A 23,355-nucleotide genomic window follows, 5' to 3' on the forward strand; every position below is an offset into this window, starting at 1 on the left:
GGCTAAGACATTGGAACATTAAATATTTGCTATTGATTCCACTTGAGTATAGTTCATCTGCTCTGGTGTTTTAGCCACACTAGTGTCTTAGCCATGTCAGTGTCTTAGCCACACCATCAGGATATACATTTGTACAATAAGCAGAATCAATAGCAAATATTTAATGACTCAATGTCTTAGCCACACTGGTGTCTTAGCCACATCAATGTCTTAGCCATGCCATTAGAATATACCTTTGTACAATTACATTCCAATGCTTTAATACCTGATAATTGGCTACAATATTACAGCTAAGACTTTGAGGTAGAAAAGTGGTATTATAGGACAAATCCAAGCTTATATTTGCAAGGTCTCATGCCTTAGTGGTATAGCGCGCTGCGGTTACTTTAGGGCTGTGGGTTCGATTCTCGCTTGTGCCATTTTTTGGGCTTTTCGGAAATTCTTCAGCGTGTCTTAGCCGCTCTTGGGCGCTTCTGGGTGGCTAGTCCGGTGTAACTTAATAAGTTCCCGTGTCTGGGCCGCCGAACTGAATCGGCTCCGTCGCCGTAGACCGCATTGTGTTCTCATGCTCACTCACCCAATTTGTTCGCTCGTTGACGGCATTGCCCGTTAACACCGCAAATTCTCTACGAAACCGGCTCACTACATTCTGACTGATGGGCTTAAAGTACAGGCTGTGCCTAATGAATGGTGCACATACATGCGTCTGCTCCTCGCCGAGGTCCCCGAGGTACGACGCGGGAAGGGACTCGCACCACGGGCGGCCGCCGAACGTTGCCTGTAGGGCCTCCAATACCATCACGTCTCAGTACGACTATGCATTGGCGGCCGTATCTTGCCTACCCGCGAACCTGAGCTGCCCGTGAACCGTCACATAGCGTTCGCCCGTCGGAAGTTCCCGCTGAAGCGGTTTCGGCGACTCCATACAAGCATCACCATGCACCTCGAGTGTGCTCAGTTCTCATCCGGGTAATGTTTGCGGTAGTAGGGCGTGTGCCTCCGGGAGGTGCGTGAGCGATGAATTCGCGTTGTCATGGCCCAACCGTCTTTCAGCTTCTAGAAGCGCCAAATACGAGACCCGAGCCATCTATCGACGCTCTCTCGCAGCGAGAGCAGCTGTGGCTACCCTTGAAGCGCTGTGAAAAGGCACAAAGGTTTCTAATCACGTCGCTCTGCGCTGGGTTCTTCTCGCGCCTGGTGGCCATCTCGTGCGATTGCTTTGAACAATGTGGAGTCCCTAGCAGCCCTTTTTATCTCGGAAGCCATGAGAACTCTGTTATCAGGCTTGTATCGCTCTACGAGCTGGTTGGCGGCGAATGATGACAGCGTTGATTCTGGGAGCTGGCGCGGCGGTGCACCTACGGAGGCGCGTTCATCACTGATCGGGATCAAAGGCCGATGCCCGCTCGCCGCGGCGCCCATTCGGCCCACGCGGCGGCCGGCGCAACTCGCTGCATAGCACGACTATGTCCCCTCGAGATATTTCAAGCCTGGTCTCAAGCTGGTTCTCCGATATTTGCCAGCACAGATGACCTGGTCATCATAAATGCTTACCTGAAGACGGCGTGTCTAGTGCCAAGAATACCAAAGCTGGGAGTCCCAGCTCCGGTTGTCTGTCGGCGCAATACAGATGCATAGGCCGAACTCTGCGCAACGGCAATGAGGGCGTCCTTGTACCACGCACAAATTCCGACGACCACGCAGGTGCTAGTCATCTGGAAGGCGTGATTAGCCGTCCGCGTCAAAGAACGTCTTCTCATTGACTCACCAATTCAATGGCCCCAGCAACGTCGATTTGCCGTGATGCGCTGCTGCGCGGACTATGTATCGTGATTCTACTGTATAAAGGCAGTGCTTGACGATAGCGCAACACGACGATCCTGTACCCACCTGTCACCGCCCACACGCAGTAAAGCACCCCATGGCTCAAGCCAAACAAATTACGTTCTACACTCACGCCGTACGTCTGTCTCCGGAGACTGGTCCATCTACTTCAAAAAGTATCTGACACGTAGCCATGCGTAGCTCTCTCCCTACTGCCAGAGTGTACACATCGCCCTCGAAGAAGCAAAGGCAGAGTACACCTCGTACCATGTCGACTTGAAAGACAAGCCCGCTTTTTTTGTTAACGAGGTCAACCCGGTCGGTAAGGTTAGTCACCCATTCGTTTCCCTCCTACTATGATCGTGAAATGAGATATAATCGTTCAGGTTCCTGCTCTCACCTATGGCGGCCCCAAGGTTAGCCCGGAGCAGCCCTCTCCGGAGTCCGCCAAGCTCAGGGAATCTCGTGTCATCCTTGAGTTCCTTGCCGACCTCTTCCCAGACTCCGGTCTTCTGCCGCAGGATCCTGTCCTCCGCGCGAAAGCCCGCCTTTTCATCGCCGTCTTCGACGCCCAGGCCTTCGACGCCTTCAAAGCGTACTTCTGGATGAACGAGCCTGCCACCAAGCTCCTCGACGTATTTGACGCGCTTCAGAAGCTCCTCCCCGCCACGGGCTTTGCTACCGGTGAGAAGTGGAGCATCGCCGACATGACAGTAGCGCCGCTTTTGTCAACCGTCGTTACGCTGCTCGAGAACGACTTAGGCGTTTATCCCGTCGGCGATGGCAGGAATACTCTCGAGGTCCTGCGCGGCGAGAGGTTCGCTCGCTTCAGCACGTACATCGACGATCTCCAGGCTCAGCCAGGCTTCAAGGCTGTTTGGAACAAGGTGCGGCACATTTAGTTTGGTCGTAAGCCCGAACCTCAACGCCTCATGGCTGAATTGCTTTCTATCTAAATAGGACGCGCAAATTACCACTGGGAAGACCAACGCACGTTTTCAGCGCAAGTGAAGCGGCTTCTGTCATGAAGCCGCAAAATTCGTTACCATCGTTAGTATGTGAAGCATAGATAGGATAGGTCACAAGAGAGGAAATTTGTATGGATTCGCGCAAAATGCATATACGGTTAGTAAAAACTAACAATCCTCGTGTAAGCACACGGAGAATGGTTACCTAGCAATCTCTAGTAGGTCTGTTTCTACCGTCCACGCAATTTCTGCGCCTTTCACGGAGCCGAGATGAATGGATAAATGACTTGGCAAGGTATTTGGGATGGCCGCCATATACAGCTTCCGGAAGCTCCCGAGTTCTCCGACGAATGTAGAAGTCGAGTGACCCCCAAACATTGAGAATCTCAGGCCCGAATGTGCGAGGACGGCGATAGCCGTGGTCGTAAATTGCCCGTACGAGTTCTGGCAGCCGAGTCTGCAAGGTAACCTTGAACGCGAGATCGTCAGAGCACTGGGAAACGTCTAGAACGCGAGGAGAAGAGAGGTATTGGTGCGAAGCGACGTTTAAACCGCCCAGAAAGTCTGTGAATACCGAGCAAACAAGCCTTTGGTGATTCACGCTCTGGATGGGCCAGTATCTGCCGTCGGACGCTCTAGGCTGCAGTGAATGGGAGCAGGAGCCGGAATAATGACAGTATAAGAGTCGTACTGTCAATGAGTACGGCGGTGGTTCTCAAGTTTTCGATGCCACTTCGTACAGCTGATACCAGTCTTGGGAGCCCGAGTACATGCAGTCTGTCTAGTCAGCGGATGCGCCTAGACAGCGAATATCGACCTCCTCGACCTCCATGACAAGCACTCACAGTATAGCTAGATGGCTTTGAGAATAGTCTTCATCTTCGCTTCGGGCACGCTATATAGCCACCGGGCAAGGTTAGACGGCCCCTCGGACACGACGAGTCCCGGGTGCACCTTGAGTACTAAGTCTTTGACCACCCAATATCCCGCACAGCTACCATACTGTAGCTGTTATCGTTATATCTTGCTTGAATAGGGCCCATAACGCGTGCAGGTTGGCTGGAGACAGCAAGAAGCTCGTGTCCAGCAGGTTCCAGTCGGCAGAAACGGACGTAGCCTAGATGAACGACAACAAGACACGTCTATGGCCTAGTATAGTCTGCAGCGTGCCAGAAGTAGAGCGGAGAGAGAGGTGGCGGATACTCCCGAATCCAGATGGTCAACGACGGTCTCAAACCGCGCCGGCTTTAGGAAGGTACCAGTGCGAAATGATTTTCGACGTTGCTGTATCCCGGGATGCTTGCAATCGATATAGTACCAGAAAGCTTCAAGTCGGAGCAGCTGCGAAAACTGGAGTGGTACTCAAGCAGAGATCATCGCGTGTAGTTAGGACGAGATGCGAGTTCAAGTTGCTGTCAAGCTGGTACGAAGCGCGCTATCTTTTTCTTCTTTGCCGCCACCACCAGGACTCTCGGCTTCCTCGGAACGTCCACCATTGTCACGCTCCTCAGCCTATCTAACTTGTAAATCCTCAGGATCAACCATAGCCAGTCCCTGTCTTGATGTTAGAGGTGGGAGGACCTTCTGCAATCTCGACACAAAACTGCAGATGACCTACTCGACGGTCCGATAGTGGACGTTGGAGCTGGTGCGCAGCACCAGTACGTGCCTCAGTTATTACCCAGTCGTTCGTGAGCATTGTAGGTAGACGGCGAGGATGAGGATGAACTACATCTCATGGTACTTCTGGCAGTAAGACTCTCCGTCCGCTTGGCATCTTGAAAGCCCACTTAATCCTTTTGTTAACTGCGCGTATATAGTGAAACAAGTACTTGTTACTATTCAATGTCGCCCCTGTCTCTCCAAAACCCATCATCAGTTCTGTACTTCTGTACATGTTCTGGCCAGACCCCACCATCTGTCCTCAGTCCGTTTGGCCCTGCAGCTCGCGGACGACAGCAAATTCGATGATGAAACTATCAGATTCCCGCACCCCTCCTGTTAAATCGGCACTGAAGGATAGCTCTGACGCTGAGGCCACTCTTTAATCGCTTTTGTCTGCCTTGAAATACTAATATCTTGCTCGCAAGGTGGAGCCAGCTTGCAGAGGCGACAAATTCCAGCGCGGCTAAAACAGTGGTATTATACCCGGAGTGCAGGTTGCGTCTGCAGGTGCGACATCGAAGACCGTAGCAGAAAGCGTGCCTCTGACTAGTGGATATTCAGCACCATGAGCAACTCGTCCTTCCATGCTTCATCGAGCAAGCGCATTCTGTGCCATGGCTGCTGACTGCTACCACTAATCGATATTCTTGGTAGCATGTATAAACAAATTATTGCACAGGCTGAGAGACAAGCGCTGCGATCTCTGGTAGTGTTTACATATCGCGTAAGTCCATCATGCCGACGAAAATGCTGAAGAGTCCCAGGGCTACAACTTCAATGTTGCGCAGAGCTAGAGCTGGTGTAGCCCGGCGTTCTAGGAGCTCACCATGATTGCTTGCAGCTAGGTCACTAAGTTTGCTAACAGGAGTTCGAGCTTGTTGCTAACCGTAGCAGTGCGCGCACTCGTCGTTTGGCAACCGTATGAGAGCACCAGTATCTCCATCAAAGACGTTGTTTGTCGATGAGAGTGTTCTAATATCTGCGATGGAGCACATCAAAGTACGTCTTATCCTATATCTCTTTGGAGTAGAGGGCTCATTGGTTACCTTCAAGGTCCACGTTCTCCGTTCACTCTCAATCGTGCCGTGCTGCTGCATCGAGCCGGGGAAACCTAGGTCGCAATCATTACTGATACGTGGCGACGGCATTCCTTCTTGCCACTGTGGGGCCCTATGGGTTTGCGGGCCGCAATAGCCATCGTCGTTCTAGTTTATACTACTGACTAACTCCGTTTGACTTTAAGGTATCGTTACGCCACCGTACCACTATCGAGATATGACACGCTGTATGATGCAACATCGACGTACTATTCCTAGAGATAGATAGCTATTATAATTTTTGAAAGAAGTGAAAAGTGAAAGACGCAAGATTAGGATGGGAGGGGGGACATAAGCAATGCCATAGCAAGTTCAGGGGTAGTCTAAGAGTCAGAGTATCCATATACTGTATATACCGCGGCAGTGATTGCTCAACTTGCCTCAAAAGCTGTTCTGGAACACGACGAGATACCGCCTACCGCCAGTCCCTAGATACCTCGCAGTGTGCTGTGCCACTTGAGGGAGCAGGCGTGTCTCGCTCCCTTGCGTGTTCAACGCAGTGCGATACCGGTGCAACATAAGCTCTGTCTGAGTCATGACGGCGCATAGAAAATGTGCATGCCTGCAACATGAGGCCCTAACAGGGCTGATAATACTCTGGCTCCTCTGCTGTATCCGAGTGGCTATCTTCACAATCGTCTCGCATCCGCTCCGATTGGCCGTGGTCCAGAGGTTCCCCAATATTCCCTAGAAAATCGGAGGATATTTGGAGACTTAATGCGGAGTGGGAGGAAAGACATACACCCGAGCTTTCACTAGTGGCGCTGAGCTGGCGGAGATTAAGCATGAAGCGTTGCACAAGCAAAAGGGGCTGTTGATGATGGTGCTGCCGGTCAGCAGACATTCTCGTCTCAAGTATTGTGGGTTGGTTACCATTGATTGGAGAAAGCTTTCTGCATAAATGATCTGTAGGCGAGATATAAGGACCCTAAGAACTCACTGATAGGCGCAAATGGCCACTCACTGGAGAGACGTCATTCGAGTAAGTTAAGAGCAGCAGAATATTCACTGCAAGAAGGGCACTAAGAGATCGTGCAGTTATCAAGATTGCGACGCTGGTCTCGAAACTCCTTTTAGCGTACCTAAAATAAAGCGTGCCTATAGGCCGGCATTTCGTGAGTCACATATTCAAATATAAGCGAGGAAGATTGGTATGCATACCATCTCGAATTAGCACAACCAAAATGGGTGATCCAAGCTTGGGCAGTCCTATCCCTTGGAGATGTTTGAATGACTTGGTCCAAGTGAGCACAAGAACAACTGTGTCAACAGTAATTGCGCTGCTTCTCGTCAGAAAGAGCACTGCGTGCATATATGTCAAGACTTTTAAGTGCGCGAAATTGAGCGCAGCGAACGTACACCTAAGATAAGCACTGGCAGTTAGCACACGACTCAAATGAAGTGGAGTTGGCAAGCTGCTAATCACTACGCACTCTTTGGTAAGCTTCAACGAGATACTCGAAATGCTTATGCACACGGTGCCAGAAGATTTGATGATGTCGCTTCTAGTCGTGTTATGTATCCATTTGAACTAAATGAAGTTCAGTACAGACAAGGGCATGACATACTAGAGTACGGCGCACGATATTTGTTCCGATTGGGACCACCGCCCCAAGTATAAGTATAATGGCAAGATAGACATACTTCATCTTCGATGCTTGCCAGAGTGCGTATATACGAAGAGCGGAGAACACTACAAATAGCTCAAGATCAGTCCGGCGATTATAATCTAAGGACAAATAAGCTCACGTGACGTCACGGCAGTGGCCGCGAAGTACGCAAGTGCACCCAAAACGTAGGTCAGTCTGCAACTTGTGACGGGAGCAGCAACTTGTCAGGGAAGATTGTGAGAGAGAGTAGAATGCACATCTAGAGGGTAGCATCATGATCTGCCTATTCCCGAGCAGCATGAGGAGCTTACACCCAGCTTGTCCTACAGGTATAATCAACAAAATAGGGTTGAGCAACATGAGCCACCGAGTGCTTAGCAAGAGCAGTGAGGTGGCCGTAAATTTTCTTCTCCAGATCACGGCCACTTCTTGATCAAGCGTTATAACAAACTCGTATATGACGAGGCCTAAAGAGAAGATCAGTGAATCCACTTATGACGGAGCTGGGCGACCCCGCCACATACTCATTACTGCGCATTCAACATATTTCTGTATCAATCTAAACGCAGGCAGAAGCCATCAGCGTGAGGGCAAGCACATTCCAAGAAGGCAAAGCTCGTACAATGTTTGAACCTCTTGGTCCAGGCTGTCGCTCGATTGTGTCATGTCGCTTGTGGTGAGAAGGTGCCAATGGTGCGGAGAAATACGGCATAATGTAAGCGACACGAACTGCACGTTATACATTCTGCTGCACCGCACCGCAGTTCGTAGCAGGGGCATAGCTTGCACAAATCTACTGATCGTCGCTGGTGGCAGAGAATCATCAGATGCGATACTCTATCTTAAGCAAGACCTGTACCTGGTGCTCACTTGCCCGCTTGTGCAAGGCCGTGAAGATCAGTCCTACTCCGTGATATAGATAGCACAGGTATAGCATGTCCTCGCACTGGATCCAGGAATACCCACGACGGCGAATGAGCACTTTCTCGAACCGCGGCTCAGTTGAGATACTATGTACCCATCTTGGAACCATGCCAGCCATTGCCGTAGCATCACAGTTTGTCCACTCGTTTGGTTGCGGTTACCGCCGTCTAGACTTTAAGTGACGACCTCATGGAAGGGAACGTAGAATAGCAGTTTCCGAAGTTAATTCACGGGAAAGAGCCGCCATATCTCGGTCTCAGCCGCTCTCGCCTCCTCCACCTTGTCAGGCTGGCGTTTGCCCGGCCGTACTCGGTGACGTCTGTAGTGCGCAAGCTGCCCATGCGTCCGCCCGCCATGAGCATGCGGCTGTTGAGGCTCACAGGGAGCGTGGTCGAGTAGGGCTTCGTGATCCTCAGCGCGACACAGGCGTAGTACGCCGCCAAGAGCGTGAGGTCGAGTGTCGTGACAAATGCTGTGCATCATTGGGTGTGAGCGAACAAGCGGGGAAGGGATGGAGGGTGAGGATGCCGGCCTGAACAATGAGATTGATAGATCTCGTGATCGTGACTCTGGCGAGTGCGGCTAACCATCAGCGTTTCCTCGCTTCTTTCCGATGCTCAAGAAATCAATGAACGAGCAATCTCGATATAGCAAGCGACCTAGAGTGCGATAGGATATCGATGCCATGTGCGTGATAGCACTGTACGGCATAGCTTACAAAGTCGGAAGTGATAAGCATCATCGCATGAGCCTTCAGCACCACTGACGTACTGACACCGCTCAGAACTGGCAAAGGAAACCAGTACAATTTGGCTGCGCTGATTGCATTGAAATCCTCGTAGTGTACAGCATAACGCACCATACGTGACTAAAATTGTCTGTGTCGACTCAAGCGCATGAATGCCGTACACGAGATCGTTGGTTCGGCATCCATCTTGTGGGAAATCGAGATAGTAAACGCTGGTAACGGTGCGAGTAAGTGAACGAGAGACGAGGGCAGGGTGCGTACAAATTTAGACACAAGCTTGAAGCAAGTCGTACATGCCCCAGTTGAGTAGATCTTCGAGGAGCTGAGGAAACTAATTAATTTTTGTTTGCGTAAATCCGAATGGGACTGCCGGTGGCCCTGCGCCGCTCCACAAACGTCTAAGTCAGATTGATGACCATGCCAAAGGTAACGGCACTTACACTGCAGAGACATGGGGCTGGCTATGCGTAGCATCAGCAACTTCATCAAATATGAAATGCGTCGTGATACCCCCGAGAGAAGGACAGGAAGGGCGCTGCTAGGCATCATGATGAAGCCGAATCCGCCGTAATTTACACTGGACAAACTTCTATCTTGATGTCGAGGCGGCACAGCAGGAAGTTTCCAGTATAGCCATCCGATGTAGATATAAACGGTGATCAATGTTATGACCGTGTACAGGGACTCCGAATGCGCATCAGATGCCATCGCAGGAGAAAGTTTTCGACGCTGCGGGACCATGATGTATCTCCTCGGAATTCTTGTGCGCGAAATCAATGGAAGAGGCATCTCCTGAATCCTATCATCAGTGAAGGGGCTGTGCAGGTGAAACTTGCGGACAAACCATACGAAACCCTAGAAAAATCATATGCCGAAATATCTACCAACTGCTTAATTATGCCAGGGCGTAACGATGCCGCTGTGCCTGAATGCCTTATCTGTGGGCCTTCCGTAACGATGTTGGTGTCTGAGATTGGGGCTTTATTTAGACGTTTACGAATGATTGCACACGGGCCGGGTGCTGAGAACTGCCCTCCCAATGTCGGACTACACCAGATGAGGCATTGAATTGCACGCACGGGATGCTAAAGTCCTGGAGGAAAGCATTTGGGCCAGCCGTTGACATCGAGTTTCATGACGAGGATTCCATCAGCGGGTGATTATTTGACCGGGGAAATCGCGGGACTTCCCGGCTGCGACCGGCGCCACAAAGCAAGCGCTTTAGCACCCTGAGTCTTTTTCGCTGTTTTGAGCCCTCTTTCTTTTTCACGACCAGACTAGACTAGACCAGGCGTGAGCGTGATCGAGATGAATGTTATGAACACCGTTCCCACCCTGCTCATGTGGTGCCCATGCAGCAGCAGTGTCAGCGCAGTGTCTATCCTAGACGAGCTCGCAGCAAACTTAAGCCTATCCCTTGCACTCTATGCACCTTTGGAAGCCTCGCAAAATAAGTGAGCGTGAACATATCTTTTGAGAGCTCAAGAATAGTACAGTGCATCATTGCCTACTACTCTGGTGTAGATGTAATTTATAGAAATGCATGGCCGGCATCTCGTGCAAACATGCCCTAGTGTTACAATCGGTCCGTCTCTCTGTATATGTTTTTCTTTACTCCCTATTACTGGACAGTAAGCGCCTACTCGAAGGTTCCACCCTTTTCCGGACTATTCCATTTCCGGTCCATTTCTGGTCCACTTCCATTTCCTGGACATTCTCGTATATACATTGTCCCTTCTCTGCTGATCCTGCAGTAGTTAAGTTAGTATAAATACCCTCCAGAAATGTTGTGTACTTTAGCTTCAGCCTTATGTATTATTAGTCTCTTTCTATATTATTTCCCGACTTTGCTCAAAGTTCATGTTCTACGCACTCCGACTCTTACATTAGACTGAAGCTCCCTTCACTAGTGACCAGACGTACATGGTCCATTCCTCAATTGCTTTGGTGTTTGATTCGTTGTCTCTGTGTATGCAAATGACTTTCCTGCACCTGTGCCACTTGTTGTCTCGTGTTTGGAAATGGTAGTCCTGTTGTCATGCACCATAACTATAAGTATAGGAAAACTAAAGAAATAATAGGTATTCAAATCAAAAAGAAACCACTTACTCAGAGCTGCAAAGTAAGCATAAACACTCAAGCTTACTAAAAGTGTATCAATGACTAATAATATGACTCAGCTTCTTAGTAATCTAGAAACTATGCTTAGTAAAGGTCTATGCTCAACAACTATGAATTACCAAAATATAGTAATACTCTAACAAACATTAGTAATAGCTTATCAATACATTAGTAAAACAGACAGAAGGCTGACTAATACAGACAAAATGCTTATTAATAAAAGTAGAAGTAGCTTAGTAATTACAGTAGAATAGAAGAGCCAGTTTTGCTATTGGCTAAGGAACAACAGGCTGAAAGGTATAAATAGGAGAGGTTCTCTGAGAGCAAAAAGGAGACGAACACACCAACCCACCAAGCACTACACACACTCTCAAGGATTTAGCTAGCAGCAAACCTGCAGTTAATCCCCTGAGCTCTTTAGCTCTTAGAGAATAGACTCCTTTCTTTAAACCCTAGGAAATTCCTTAAACACAGTAGAGCCTCTGGCTTTCAAATAACCTGAAGGGAAACGTCCTTGGTATAGTACACAAGTTCACTATTTGACTAACCCTAGACTGCGAGAGCTAGTGGCGTCATTATTTGAGACTGTGGTACGTCTCCTGTAGAGCTTACAGTAATTAGACTAGCAGTAAAGAGATTAATTCTATTCTTGATCTTCAACTCTAAATTGGAAGCTTTAGACTGCTTCAAGTTATACAAATCCTCTAAGGACATTAAATTGTCCTTACTAGCCGAAGCTTATTAAGTTAACGAAGACATTAACTTGTCTTTGTTACCCTCTTAACTTACTTATCTAAAAACCCTATTCTACTAACCCAAGTAGCTAGTCTTTAAGCTACTAACCAAACCTCCTTACAGCCCATCTTCTAAGATTTCTTAAAAAGTCCCTTGTAAACAGGCAAGTGAGGCTTTAGAGTACTTAAGCAGATTAGTAGGTGGTCTTTGAATTAGTCCCCCACGAACACCAGGATAGCTTGGTTGAAAGGCTAACCCAGTGAATCCTGGAAAGAAAAGATTGGGAAAATCAAATCTAAGTATTCCATACTATACCCTTCTTGCTTTTAGTTTAGAACAGACCAAACTCCATTCTCTTTTATTAAAAAGTAACCTTCTAAGATTTCTTCTAGAATCTTCTTTATACCAAACCTCATTTTTATTTTACTTACTTTTCTTATCCTAACCTTTTCTTTACGACACCGTCATTGGCTGGTGTGGTGTCTGTGTGTTCGATTCCGGCACCTTTCTGGCGTAAGTTTAGCACTTCACTGACTCGTAGTTCTGGTGATGGGGGGTTGGGAGGTATCCCTGATCGACTTATTGAGATTACCAGAGACCAACCAGCAGAGCGCATCAAAGCCCGACAAGAAGGAGACCTTGGAGACAATTTTACAGATATCTTTGAAGCCCTCTCAGACACTGATCATGAGCCACAGGACACCAAGCAACAACCAGAATTACCAAAAGATAACATGGCAACACAGACAATGACCTTCACCAATGAGGAGTTGTTAGAAGAACTCCTCCAACGTACACACTTTCAAGGACAAGCCACCATAGCCAAACTGCACCAGGCATTACAATATGTCCATAACCTGCCACCACCAGCACCAGTATGGGCTGCAGCTGGCCATGTCGGAGGTCAAAGACCTCCAGGAGGAATTCCCAGACAACCAGGGAGTGGAGGCGGAGGAGGTCCACTAGAAGGTGGAGGAGGACCAATTCCCGCAGCTCTAGGACCAAACTCCATTGACTCTCAGCTGCTAGCAGCATTCGCCGCCACTCTGCGCAACGCCCTCCCCCAGGAAGAAATAAGCAAACCAGCTGAATTCTCCAGAGATATCGAGAAAGCTCAAAACTTCATCCATCAATGCGAAATGTATTTCCTCTCCAAAGCCTCATGGTTCCCAACCGACCAAGCAAAGATTCGCTTCGCCAATTCCCTCATGAAAGATTTGGGAAAGAAACAACCCCAGAAATGGGCGACGGTCAAGGAGAAATTATATCTTCTTCAAAGATGGCCCACCTGGGCTACACATCGCCAGGACTTCTTGGAAGCCTACAAGACAACCAACCCAAAATCCCGAGCTATGGTCAAACTCCATCAGATTGTTCAGAAAGACCATGAAACAGTCAATGAGTACAATGTGCACTTCAACACATTGATTGCAGAAGCAGAGATAGTCAACCCAGATGCTGACAGAAACCTCCTCCAGCAATATCTTCGCGGATTGAAGGAGTCCCTTGCGCGCCAACTGATTGCCCACATGCCAATTAATGCCACATTCTCAGTGGCAACAGCAAGCCCTCGAGCTAGATAATAGGCTCGGAATTCTCAGGCATATCAAGAACAGGCAAACACATCTTCCTACCAATTCTGGAACTGCAATGAACACTCCTGCACCCTACACCTGCGACCCCAACACCATGGACGTCGACGCCCTTGATACTGGACAAAGCAAAATTAAGTGCTACAATTGCAGAAAATTTGGGCACATTGCCAGAGAATGCAGACAACCTCAGCAAGCAGGAGAGAGAGGATCCTACCAAGGAGGAAGAAATCAGAGGGGTAGAGGCTGAGGAGGTAGAGAAAACTGGAGGAACTACCAAGGCGATCCATCTGGAAATTGCCCCTATGTCCAAGTCGCTCAATGGGACAGAAATCCAAACTTCCCTCATCCACCAGCAGTTAGCAACCCAATTCTAGTAGACTCACACGCAACTTCTACAACTTCTTTGTGCATCAACGTTGACGCCATGTTAAGCTCCATCTCGCTGCCCGACTTTGATCAAATTATCTACGACCACTACTACAACCGCATGGGGAAGGACGATGACCCAGATTTTATCCAGTGAGGTTAACACCAGCTGTTGAACCTCTTTGAATTTCGATTTCATCTGTATTAGTAGCAGATATGAAGGCCCAGACAATGAAATTATCTGTTATTATGAAATCAGAAGGAAATGCTAGAACAAAAATCAACGCGCTCATTGACTCCAGAGCTCAGGGCAAGTTCATTGATTGACAAGTGGTATGAAGGCTACAACTCCATGAATATCCCTTAGCAAAGCCAATACCAGTATTCAATGTCGACAGAACTCCCAACTGACTTGGGTTTATTCGGAATTATGTAGAACCCACAGTACAAATCAGCAGTAAAGAAACCAAAGAACGGATGTGTGTTACTCACCTAGGGAAGCAAGATGCTATTCTAGGAATTGATTGGCTACAACATCACAACCCACGGATCAACTGGAAATACGGAATACTCGACTTCACCACTTGAAAAGTTGTCATGGAAGAAGAACCAGATCCAAAAGGCAGAATTATTCAGGTGTCCTCTGCTGACAACATAAAACTCCTCACTGAACATCTTCTATTTCAATGCAATGGAGGAGATATTCTGACAAGAGGATCTCCAGAAGCAGCGGGATACAATCTTACCGCAATAGAAGACTTGGTCATTTCCCCTCACACTTGAGCAAAGATACCAACTGGACTACAAATGACACCCCCATCTGATACCTACCTACGCATTGCCCCATGAAGTGGGTTAGCACTCAAGAAAATTGATGTTGCGGCAGGAGTAGTCGACAGAGACTACATTGGAGAAATACAAGTCATCCTGGTCAATCATGGAAATACCCCTTTCACTGCCACCAAGGGCAACCGCATTGCCCAGGTAATTGTGGAGCAAATTGCTCAACCTCTGCTCCAGAAAGTGGAAGAACTACTCGCAACAGATTGAAGAGACCAAGGTTTTGGATCAACGGGGATAAGTGACAAGTTCCAACCGATGTTGGATACCACCATCCAAGCTCACTGTATGTCAAATGACCCAGAAGCACCACCTCTCTTTTGTATCTCATCAACAACTATTGAACAAGACAATAAAATAACTGGAGACTATGTAGCCACATGGATACCAAACTCTGGTAAAATCCACATCATTCCGGCCACAACCACGGTGGCACAAGCAATACTAGGGCTCTCCATTCAAATGAAGATTAACCCGTCAATGACCTTTGCACAAGAGGCAGAAATGCAGAAACCTGAAACAACACTCTCTGACTATCTCCAACCTTATTCATTAGTATTCGAAAAGAAAGCTGCGGAGAGATTTCCTGAAGAAAGGTCTTACAACCATGCTATTGATCTCAAACTGGAATTTGTCCCTAAGAATTGCAAATTCTACCCGCTATCTCTGCTAGAAGAATCAAAGATGAACAACTTCATCAATGAGAATCTACAGAAAGGATACATTCATCCGTCCAAGTCACCTATGGCTTCTCCCTTCTTTTTTTGTCAGAAAAAAGGACGGAGACCTATGCCCCTGCCAAGACTACTGCTATCTTAACAAAGGAACGGTCAAGAACTCCTATCCACATCCAATCTAGTCAATCAAATCAAGGGATAGAAACGCTTCACTAAGATGGATCTCTGGTCAGGATATAACAACATCAGAATTAAGGATGGAGACCAATGGAAAGCGGCATTCAAGACAAGTCAAGGACTTTTTGAACTCACAGTCATGTTCTTTGGACTGTGCAATTCTCCGGCAACCTTCCAGGCCATGATGAACAACATATTTCAAGACATAATCACTGAAGGGTGGATCCAAATCTACATGGATGACATTCTGATAGGCAGAACAGACTCGGCAGATATCTGGCGCAAAACGATATGAGTCATCCAACAACTTCAAGAGAACAACTTATATCTCAAGCTGGAGAAATGCATCTTTGATGTCAAGAAAGTAGAATTCCTAGGCATGATCGTTTCATATAACAAGATCGAAGTGGATCCTGATGTGGACTTGCGTTGACACACCACGAGGGATACTTGCAAGGATCCAATCAGAAGGCGGTGCCGACGAGGTCTGGCGACTGTGCATTAGCTTATTCAGCTAGCCCAATTAACCAAGTGTATTAGTGATTTATACTAAGGTACAAACGAAGGCTTACCTAGCCCAATTAACCAAGAGGTTGAGATGGGGCTAGGTAGCAACAAAGGGACTCCTTATATACTAGTCAGGCTGCGCACGAACCAGGTGTTACATAAGCGACTGTGCTACAGCGGCTGCTAGTATCTAGGGGACTTTGGCGAGAAAGCGAGGGCCGGTGTGTCATAGCATATGACGTTGTCGGGCTGACGGGGATAGGATGTTTGTTGGAGGTCGGAGTGCGGCTGTTACCGAGGAAGCGTGATGTGGTGACAAGGCGGCGGCGATACAGGCGCGTCTGATGCGCTGATGCGTGCCTGTTGGTGATGCACTCTTCAAGGTGTTTTGGCGCGCAGCTAGGACTTGTAAACTGGCACTAATGTGCCAACGACGTTTGGAGGGTTGTACAAACGTGGAATAAATTGGGGAAAATGGAAATAAAATAGGAGGCCGGGGCTACGCCCACAACAGATCCGGTAAAAGTCAATGGAGTACTACACTGGCCGACTCCTACCATGGCCAAACAAGTACAAGAATTCCTAGGCTTTGGGAACTTCCACAGGGGGTTCATAGATCACTACTCCAACATTGTATAACCCTTGGTGGATCTTACCAAGAAAGACGCGCCATTTATTTGGACCCCAAAATGTTAGAAAGCTTTCAACGAGCTCAAGCAGCAATTCACCACGGCCCCTGTCTTACTAATGCCAGATCAAACCAAGTCATTTGTTCTGGAATGTGATGCATCATTGGCTGCAACTGCTGCAGTACTCCGTCAACAGAAAATTAATGGCGACTGGCATCCAATTGCCTATCTCTTCCAATCCCTCCTGCCAGCCAAACAAACTACAAGATCTATGACTACAAACTTCTTGCCATTGTCAGGGCTTTGGAAGCATGACAACATTATTTTCTCAGAACACGATCCCCACTTCGAATACTGACTGATCACAAGAACTTGACATACTTTCGTGCAGCCCAACGACTCAACCAGAGACAAGCAAGATGGCAATTATTCTTGTCTCAGTTTGACTTCACTCTTCATCATTGCCCAGATTCACAACTCGTACAGGCAGACACCCTCATCTGAAATTCTGGGCCATCACACTCAGCAAACAATAATATTGATCAGATCCTCTTACCGAACACACTGTTTGCGGAAACAAACATTCGCTCATTACACATTGCTCAATCCCTTCTGACACAATCAGATGATCCACAACACCTCACTACTGCCAATACAGACGATGTGTTGCTGGATCGCATCAGATGAACTGAACGAACTGACGACTATGCAAACTCTGTTTGTGTGGCAATGAAAAATAGCACAATTCTGTTTCCTGTACAAATGACCACGGATGATTGGACAGAAAACAACAGTGCCCTCTATTACCAATCCCAGTGCTATATACCATCTGACCTCGCGCTTTGCCAACAAGTTACAATGCTCTACCATGATACACCAATATTTGGACACTCCGGACGATTCGAAACAGCGGAATTACTGACACGCAACTTCTTCTGGCCAGGGATACGATCGTTTGTGTCCAGTTATGTACAAAGATGCGCGGCATGCCAACAGATGAAGGTTAACACACACCCGACCACTCTGCCACTGCAACCAATATGGGCAATCCACTGGTCTAGGCCTTTCACATTTATCACTTGCAACTTTATCACTGCGCTACCGCTCTCACGTGGCTTTACATTCTTAATGGTCATGGTCAACCACAATTCTACGAAGGGGGTAATTATAATTCCCTGCATGGAAAGGACGGACGTGACAATGACAGCAACATTCTATCACAACCATGTTTTCCGAAGATTTGGAATGCCGGACAAATTTCTTTCCAACAGAGGACCCCAATTCAACTCCCTTGTCTTGAAAGAACTCTGGAAGCTAACCGGTGTAGAAGGACAAATGAGCACAGCATATTATCCACAGACCGACAGGAAACAGGAAAACTGAATGCATGAACAGGGAAATCGAGGCGTATTTCCAGATATTCTGTTCTACCCATCCCCACAACTGGGCCGATTACATTCCCAACCTTAAATTTGCATTCAACAATTGAGAACATTCTGCGACAAAACATTCTCCATTCTTTCTCATGTTTGGCTCACACCCTAAGGCACTCCCAACAAACTTCGCACAATCAAAAGTTCTGTCAATTCAAGAGTAGCTTCGGATAAGGCAGAAAGCCCATGAAGAAGCAGAAGCAGCCTTAGACTATGCCATGGCTCAAATGGCAGGAAGACTACACCAGAAATTCACCCCATTCACTAAAGGTCAGAAGGTATGGCTGGAGATGACTCATCATGAAGACGGTTACCCCTTCAAGAAGATGGCACCTAAGAGACACGGACTGTTCAAGGTGCAAAAGGTTCTTTCGAAGCTAGTATACAAACTAGCCCTTCCAGGCACTATGAAGATCCATTCCGTAGTATATGCTGCGCTGCTCACACCATACCACAAGACACCACAGCATGGGAAAAACTTCCTAGAACCACCACCAGAGATTGTTGACAGATATAATGAATATGAGGTAGAAGCAATTCTTGCACACCGGCTCTGGTATGGGCATCACCGGTATTTAGTCAAGTAGAAATATCAACCCACAGCTGAGAATTTATGGGAACCAGAAGGCAATCTGAAGAATGCAGTGGAAATCCTGAAAAGGTATAAAGAGGTCAAAAAAATCACTCCAATACCTCAGCAGCCAACTCCCAAGTTGACTACTACAACATGGCCTCCTACTCATTCCGCTACCACAGTGGCAGCCCCAAGGCCACTCTTGGAGAAACCACACCTCTCGCATCCTCTACTTTCTCCTCTCTGGTTCAAGAGGAAACTCTGGTTGACTGTGACAGCCCCAAACCTGAACTCACCACCAACGACATTCAGCAAGGAATTGCCACAGCCTTTGAAGAAATCGCTGGCAAATTTCGACAACACCAAGAAGAGGATGCCGAACCTATACCAGTTCCTCCGGGATTCCACTTCAGAACCCGTATCCATATTACTGCTCGAAACACCAATCCCCTTGATGACGGAAGTGACCCTAACAACTCCCCTGCACACCTTGCTTACCTCGGAGACATTGTCAACAACCCCCAACATTGTAAAGGGTGGGTCAACAAGATTGACAACATTGCCCATGATCAAACAGCGCTCTGGGCCTTACTCGATGCAACCAATGACACAACTTCCAGCGTGTGATTTGCAGGAATTGTGGAGAAAGGACAAGAAGTCCAAGCCGAATTTAACAAGGTGGCAAGGGATGGACGAGCTATCAGAGAGGCAGTTGAAGTGATTCAGCGGAATGCGGTTGACCTTTCTCAAAGAGTCAAGAAACTTAACTGCACCTTTGACAACTTTTGTGTGATGACCCTCGTCTACATAGCAACTGACCTAAATGCTACAGAAGCTGTTAACCGCATTTGGTAACCTCAACGTTGACTACATCGAACTCAGAGAACTCCTCGTTGAACCATGCGCTAATCAACAGGTTTGTAACCCTCACAATCCTCCTCAGCCCACTTATTGTACTCATGCCCCGCGCGCCTCCGGCTCTTCATCTTCACATGAACACTCCCAATCCTTTCAAACACGGACCTCTTGCTCAAGCTCTCCCAATTGACCACGTTTTACTTCCCAACAGGCCACAGATGAATTCTTTAACCCCCAGGACTCTATCTCCACAGTACCTTGACGAGTGACTCCATACCCACAACATCGTCGCTCTGGTAGCCCAATTACTTGTGGAGTCATCAATAGTGCTTTCCCTGGGAACTCCGAGGCTAATCTCGCTAGCCTCGATTGATACACTCTTACAAGATTTATTCACTGAGCTCATTGGCTAGAAAAGGAGCTAATGTTACAATCAGTCCGTCTCTCTGTATATGTTTTTCTTTACTCTCTATTACTGGACAGTAAGCGCCTACTCGAAGGTTCCACCCTTTTCCGGACTATTCCATTTCTGGTCCATTTCTGGTCCACTTCCATTTTCTGGACATTTTCGTATATACATTGTCCCTTCTCTGCTAATCCCGCAGTAGTTAGGTTAGTATAAATACCCTCCAGAAATGTTGTGTACTTTAGCTTTGGCCTCCTGTATTATCAGTCTCTTTCTATATCATTTCCAAACTTCGCTCAAAGTCCATATTCTATGCACTCCGACTTTTACACCTAGGAGCACAGCACAAGCAAGAAGAAGTGTGTCATTTCTCTCACAATTGGTGTTGCCATTGTTGAGATATTTTATCTCGCTGCAGGCTGTTATACAGCTACAGGTGAAGCTATCTGCTACAAAAGGCTCCTGCCAGTTAATGCTGGGCGATACTTGTCCACACTTTGGCGACTGCGAGCCTGATTTGGTTGCAGTGGCGGCGCAGCGTCCACTTGTAGCTGAGCTATATGGTATTGACAAGCTAACTCTGACTTTGCACTGGCACGTGAAGTGCTTGCGGCGGGTGTGGCGTGCTGCAGTCAGACCATGCTCATCACCTTGAATGTATTGGGCATGACATCAAGCTTGAAACGGTGCCATCACCCAAGCGACGAGTTGCAATGATAGCACTATGGACATTGTAATCATGTTAACGAAGCTGGTGACTAGAAAAACTTGGGAGGTTCTGTCAGTCTGGGAGATTCCTAATGCAATTCCATGCAATGACAGAATACCTCATCCTAGACCGTTCAAAGTGGACAACTGATAACAGCGAACACCAGAGGAGCCCTGCCATAAAGCCAAGGTCAACGTACCCTGAATTAGAGGCAAATGATAATGATAACAAAATCGAGATTGTGGGTTTATATCTGCTCCGAGAGATGCAATGGCAAGAATTGATGTGAGGGCTGTAGAGACTGGGCTGTGATGGGTTCCCTTGACAAATTGAATACAATCATGTCTGTAGCAAACTTCATTCTTGCTGCTCAATTTTATAACGAGCTCGAGATGGAAAGGAGAAAAGAGGGACCCAGCAAGTGAAGTCTCTAAATTCTTGTCTGGGTTGCTATTCAAGTAGATGCTGCGCCTTCTCACAGACGTGACATTCCATAATTCACATAAGCGACCTCTCTCATCGCGTTCCTATGGCCTCTCTCCGCAAGGCTTGCTGCCAGCTATTACTTTGATGGATGATCTTTCTGCACGATGTCAGATGTTTTCTTTTGGGAAATTGTGGGAGCTCCTACTCTGAATTACAAAGCTTTGAAACTCTTGCAGTAGTGTTCGATCCCAGCAAAAACTAGACTTTAAAAATATTTGTGCAAGATAACACACTAGATCTGGCATTTTACTACCATGACAACCAGCAGCTATTGCCCAAGTTGAGTTCATGGCCTGTGTGTTCCCTTACGCACATTCATGCCACCCATATGGTTTTTGCATTCGCTTTTCCATGATTCCTGCGCTCACCCTTGCACATTCCTGCTACACCACTCCCCAAGTATTTCAACAAATTGGCAGGCAGAATTATCAATTCAAACTGACCCCGAAAGCTACAATATATATATATATAGCATAAGGGTGGACCTCATTGTTGATGCTCTGCACTCTGAGCTTACCTACTGCCAGTCCAGCTGCCCAGCACGTTATGATTCTCGGCTTTTGCTAAGGAAGACATGACTTAGTCAACTGAAAACTTGATCCAAGATCTTCAAATCATGTACGCACTTTTTTCCAATATAATGGGACGTAACTACACTGCTCCCAGCACTTATCATATGGATCTAGTATGATAAATAACTTTGTGGCAACATTGCAGCTGTGTACAATATCATACTGCCGCGTACTGGAGGCATTATGCTAAATTTCTGTCTCAGGTCTTGTGGTCTACGAATATGCTATAATGCTTGAACAGGAGTTTATTGTGGTGTGGAAGAGGAAATTAACCGTTTCCAAGTCCTCGCTGATTTTCCTGGGCATCTGATGGCTCATGCTTTTGGGCCTAATTTTGTCTATGGCTATGCTTGCCAGTGCAGAAACAACTTGGTGTAAGTGACAATGTTTGAAGTTAGAAATATCTCACAGTATCACTCCACAGATGTTCACTCTTTTCAACTCATGCATAGAGCTTCCAAGTTGTCTGATACGACTATATTTGTCGACAGGTGCAAACCAGACTATATAATGCAGACACTGGTTTACCTTATGACAATAATTAGTGATTTGACTGGCTCAGCTTCAAGCCTGCACAAGCCGGGCCAAGCCAAGCCAAAGGGTGCCGGCTTGAACAGGCTTTTGGTTCGGCTTGCATGTCAAGCCAGCCAAGCCAAGCCGGCAAGCCGCGGCTTTAGACAATAAACTTACTATATTTAGTACTACTGTTAGGATAATCATAAGAACTTGGTCAGCACCTATTTGCGGCAGGCAGATGGGCATAAATAAGAGCTGCCATCGCCGACGCTCTGATAAATGATGCCAGGATGTTGCTGATGACCATTCTTGGCTGCCCCTGTGTGCCAGACAAAAACAAGCCACAGTGAGGGAGAAAATAATCAAGGCTTCCTGGGTAAACCACTCTTGTTAGTTGTCAAGAGGCTGCCACAGCCCTTGTGCGCTTTTAAGTGGCAAACAGCCTCCAGGTAACACAATGACATCTGCAGAGCACCTGCGTCTAGGTGCCGGGCAATGTGCGCAGTGGCGGACAAGCCTTCAGATAGGTATGAGATGGTCCATCTCAGTGCAGCCGCACGAGAGTGCACACGAAATGTCACGTCGCACCTTCCGCAGCTTGTAGGCACTCCTGGCACCCCTGACTGTGAGAGGTGCCTGCTGCATTGTGTCAGACTCTGCTGTCCTCCACACATACACACGCCTTACTCGCATATTTCATTTGGTACATCCTCTCTTTCTCCTGCTTTTCTTCTGGAGGAGGAATTGGCCCAGGATTTTGCTGAGATGACCTTGAGTGCACAGAGGGTCTCCAGTTATGGTTCTTGGGACTGCAATCATTTAGACAACAGCAGCATATACTTATACAAATAGCTTTGATGATGTATAATGTAAAGATGCGCCAATAATACAAGCATTGCAACAGTTTCCTGGTTTGTATGAAGTTCAAGTTTCTGAACAACTTTATCAACATTCCACATCTATATTATACCTCAGAATATGTATTCGAACCTTTGGCCATGCAATAAAACCATTTATATGTTGTACATGACTGCGTTTCTATGTGTGGCAGCTGTAAAACTGTTGACAAAGTCAATCCACAGCACCTGCCTAATCAGGATGCAAGCTGCGGCCCAAGCCAAAGCTGAGCCACTGGCTTATGGCTTGTGGCGACTTGTGGCTTGTGGCGGCTTGTGGCTTGGCTTGGGTTTTTGCGAGCTGAAGCCTGGCAAAGCCAAGCCAAAGCCATCAGCTTCTGGGCCAAGCCAAGCCAGTCAAATCACTAACAACAATACTGGTTTCCAGTGAGCACCGAGCATAACTGCTATTGGACTTGATC

The 23,355-nt window shown here is 47.4% G+C and overlaps 2 protein-coding genes across 2 annotated transcripts; both read left to right on the forward strand.

Moving 5' to 3' along the window:
- The first annotated feature begins 1,889 nt into the window (after positions 1-1,889).
- Positions 1,890-3,181, forward strand: PHACADRAFT_253393 (uncharacterized protein). Its single transcript, XM_007394116.1, has 4 exons — positions 1,890-1,960; positions 2,026-2,151; positions 2,211-2,711; positions 2,785-3,181. The coding sequence occupies exons 1-4, from the start codon at positions 1,922-1,924 to the stop codon at positions 2,833-2,835; spliced, it is 717 nt and encodes a 238-aa protein (XP_007394178.1). The 5' UTR covers positions 1,890-1,921; the 3' UTR covers positions 2,836-3,181.
- Positions 3,182-12,594: 9,413 nt separating this feature from the next.
- Positions 12,595-13,516, forward strand: PHACADRAFT_76104 (uncharacterized protein; the record flags this gene model as incomplete). The annotated part of the gene is made up of 2 exons (XM_007394117.1): positions 12,595-13,245; positions 13,304-13,516. Coding segments are annotated over 2 exons (864 nt in total), but the record flags the coding sequence as incomplete, so codon positions are not given.
- Between the last annotated feature and the right edge of the window lie 9,839 nt (positions 13,517-23,355).

Source organism: Phanerochaete carnosa (assembly GCF_000300595.1).
Source record: "Phanerochaete carnosa HHB-10118-sp unplaced genomic scaffold PHACAscaffold_4, whole genome shotgun sequence".
Lineage (NCBI taxonomy): Eukaryota > Fungi > Basidiomycota > Agaricomycetes > Polyporales > Phanerochaetaceae > Phanerochaete > Phanerochaete carnosa.

Coding starts and splice junctions, on each gene's coding strand:
- PHACADRAFT_253393 (XM_007394116.1), top strand. CDS start 1,922: ATGGCTCAAGCCAAACAAATTACGTTCTACACTCACGCC. Junction 1,961..2,025: donor TTACGTTCTACACTCACGCC/GTACGTCTGTCT, acceptor AGCCATGCGTAG/CTCTCTCCCTACTGCCAGAG. Junction 2,152..2,210: donor AGGTCAACCCGGTCGGTAAG/GTTAGTCACCCA, acceptor ATAATCGTTCAG/GTTCCTGCTCTCACCTATGG.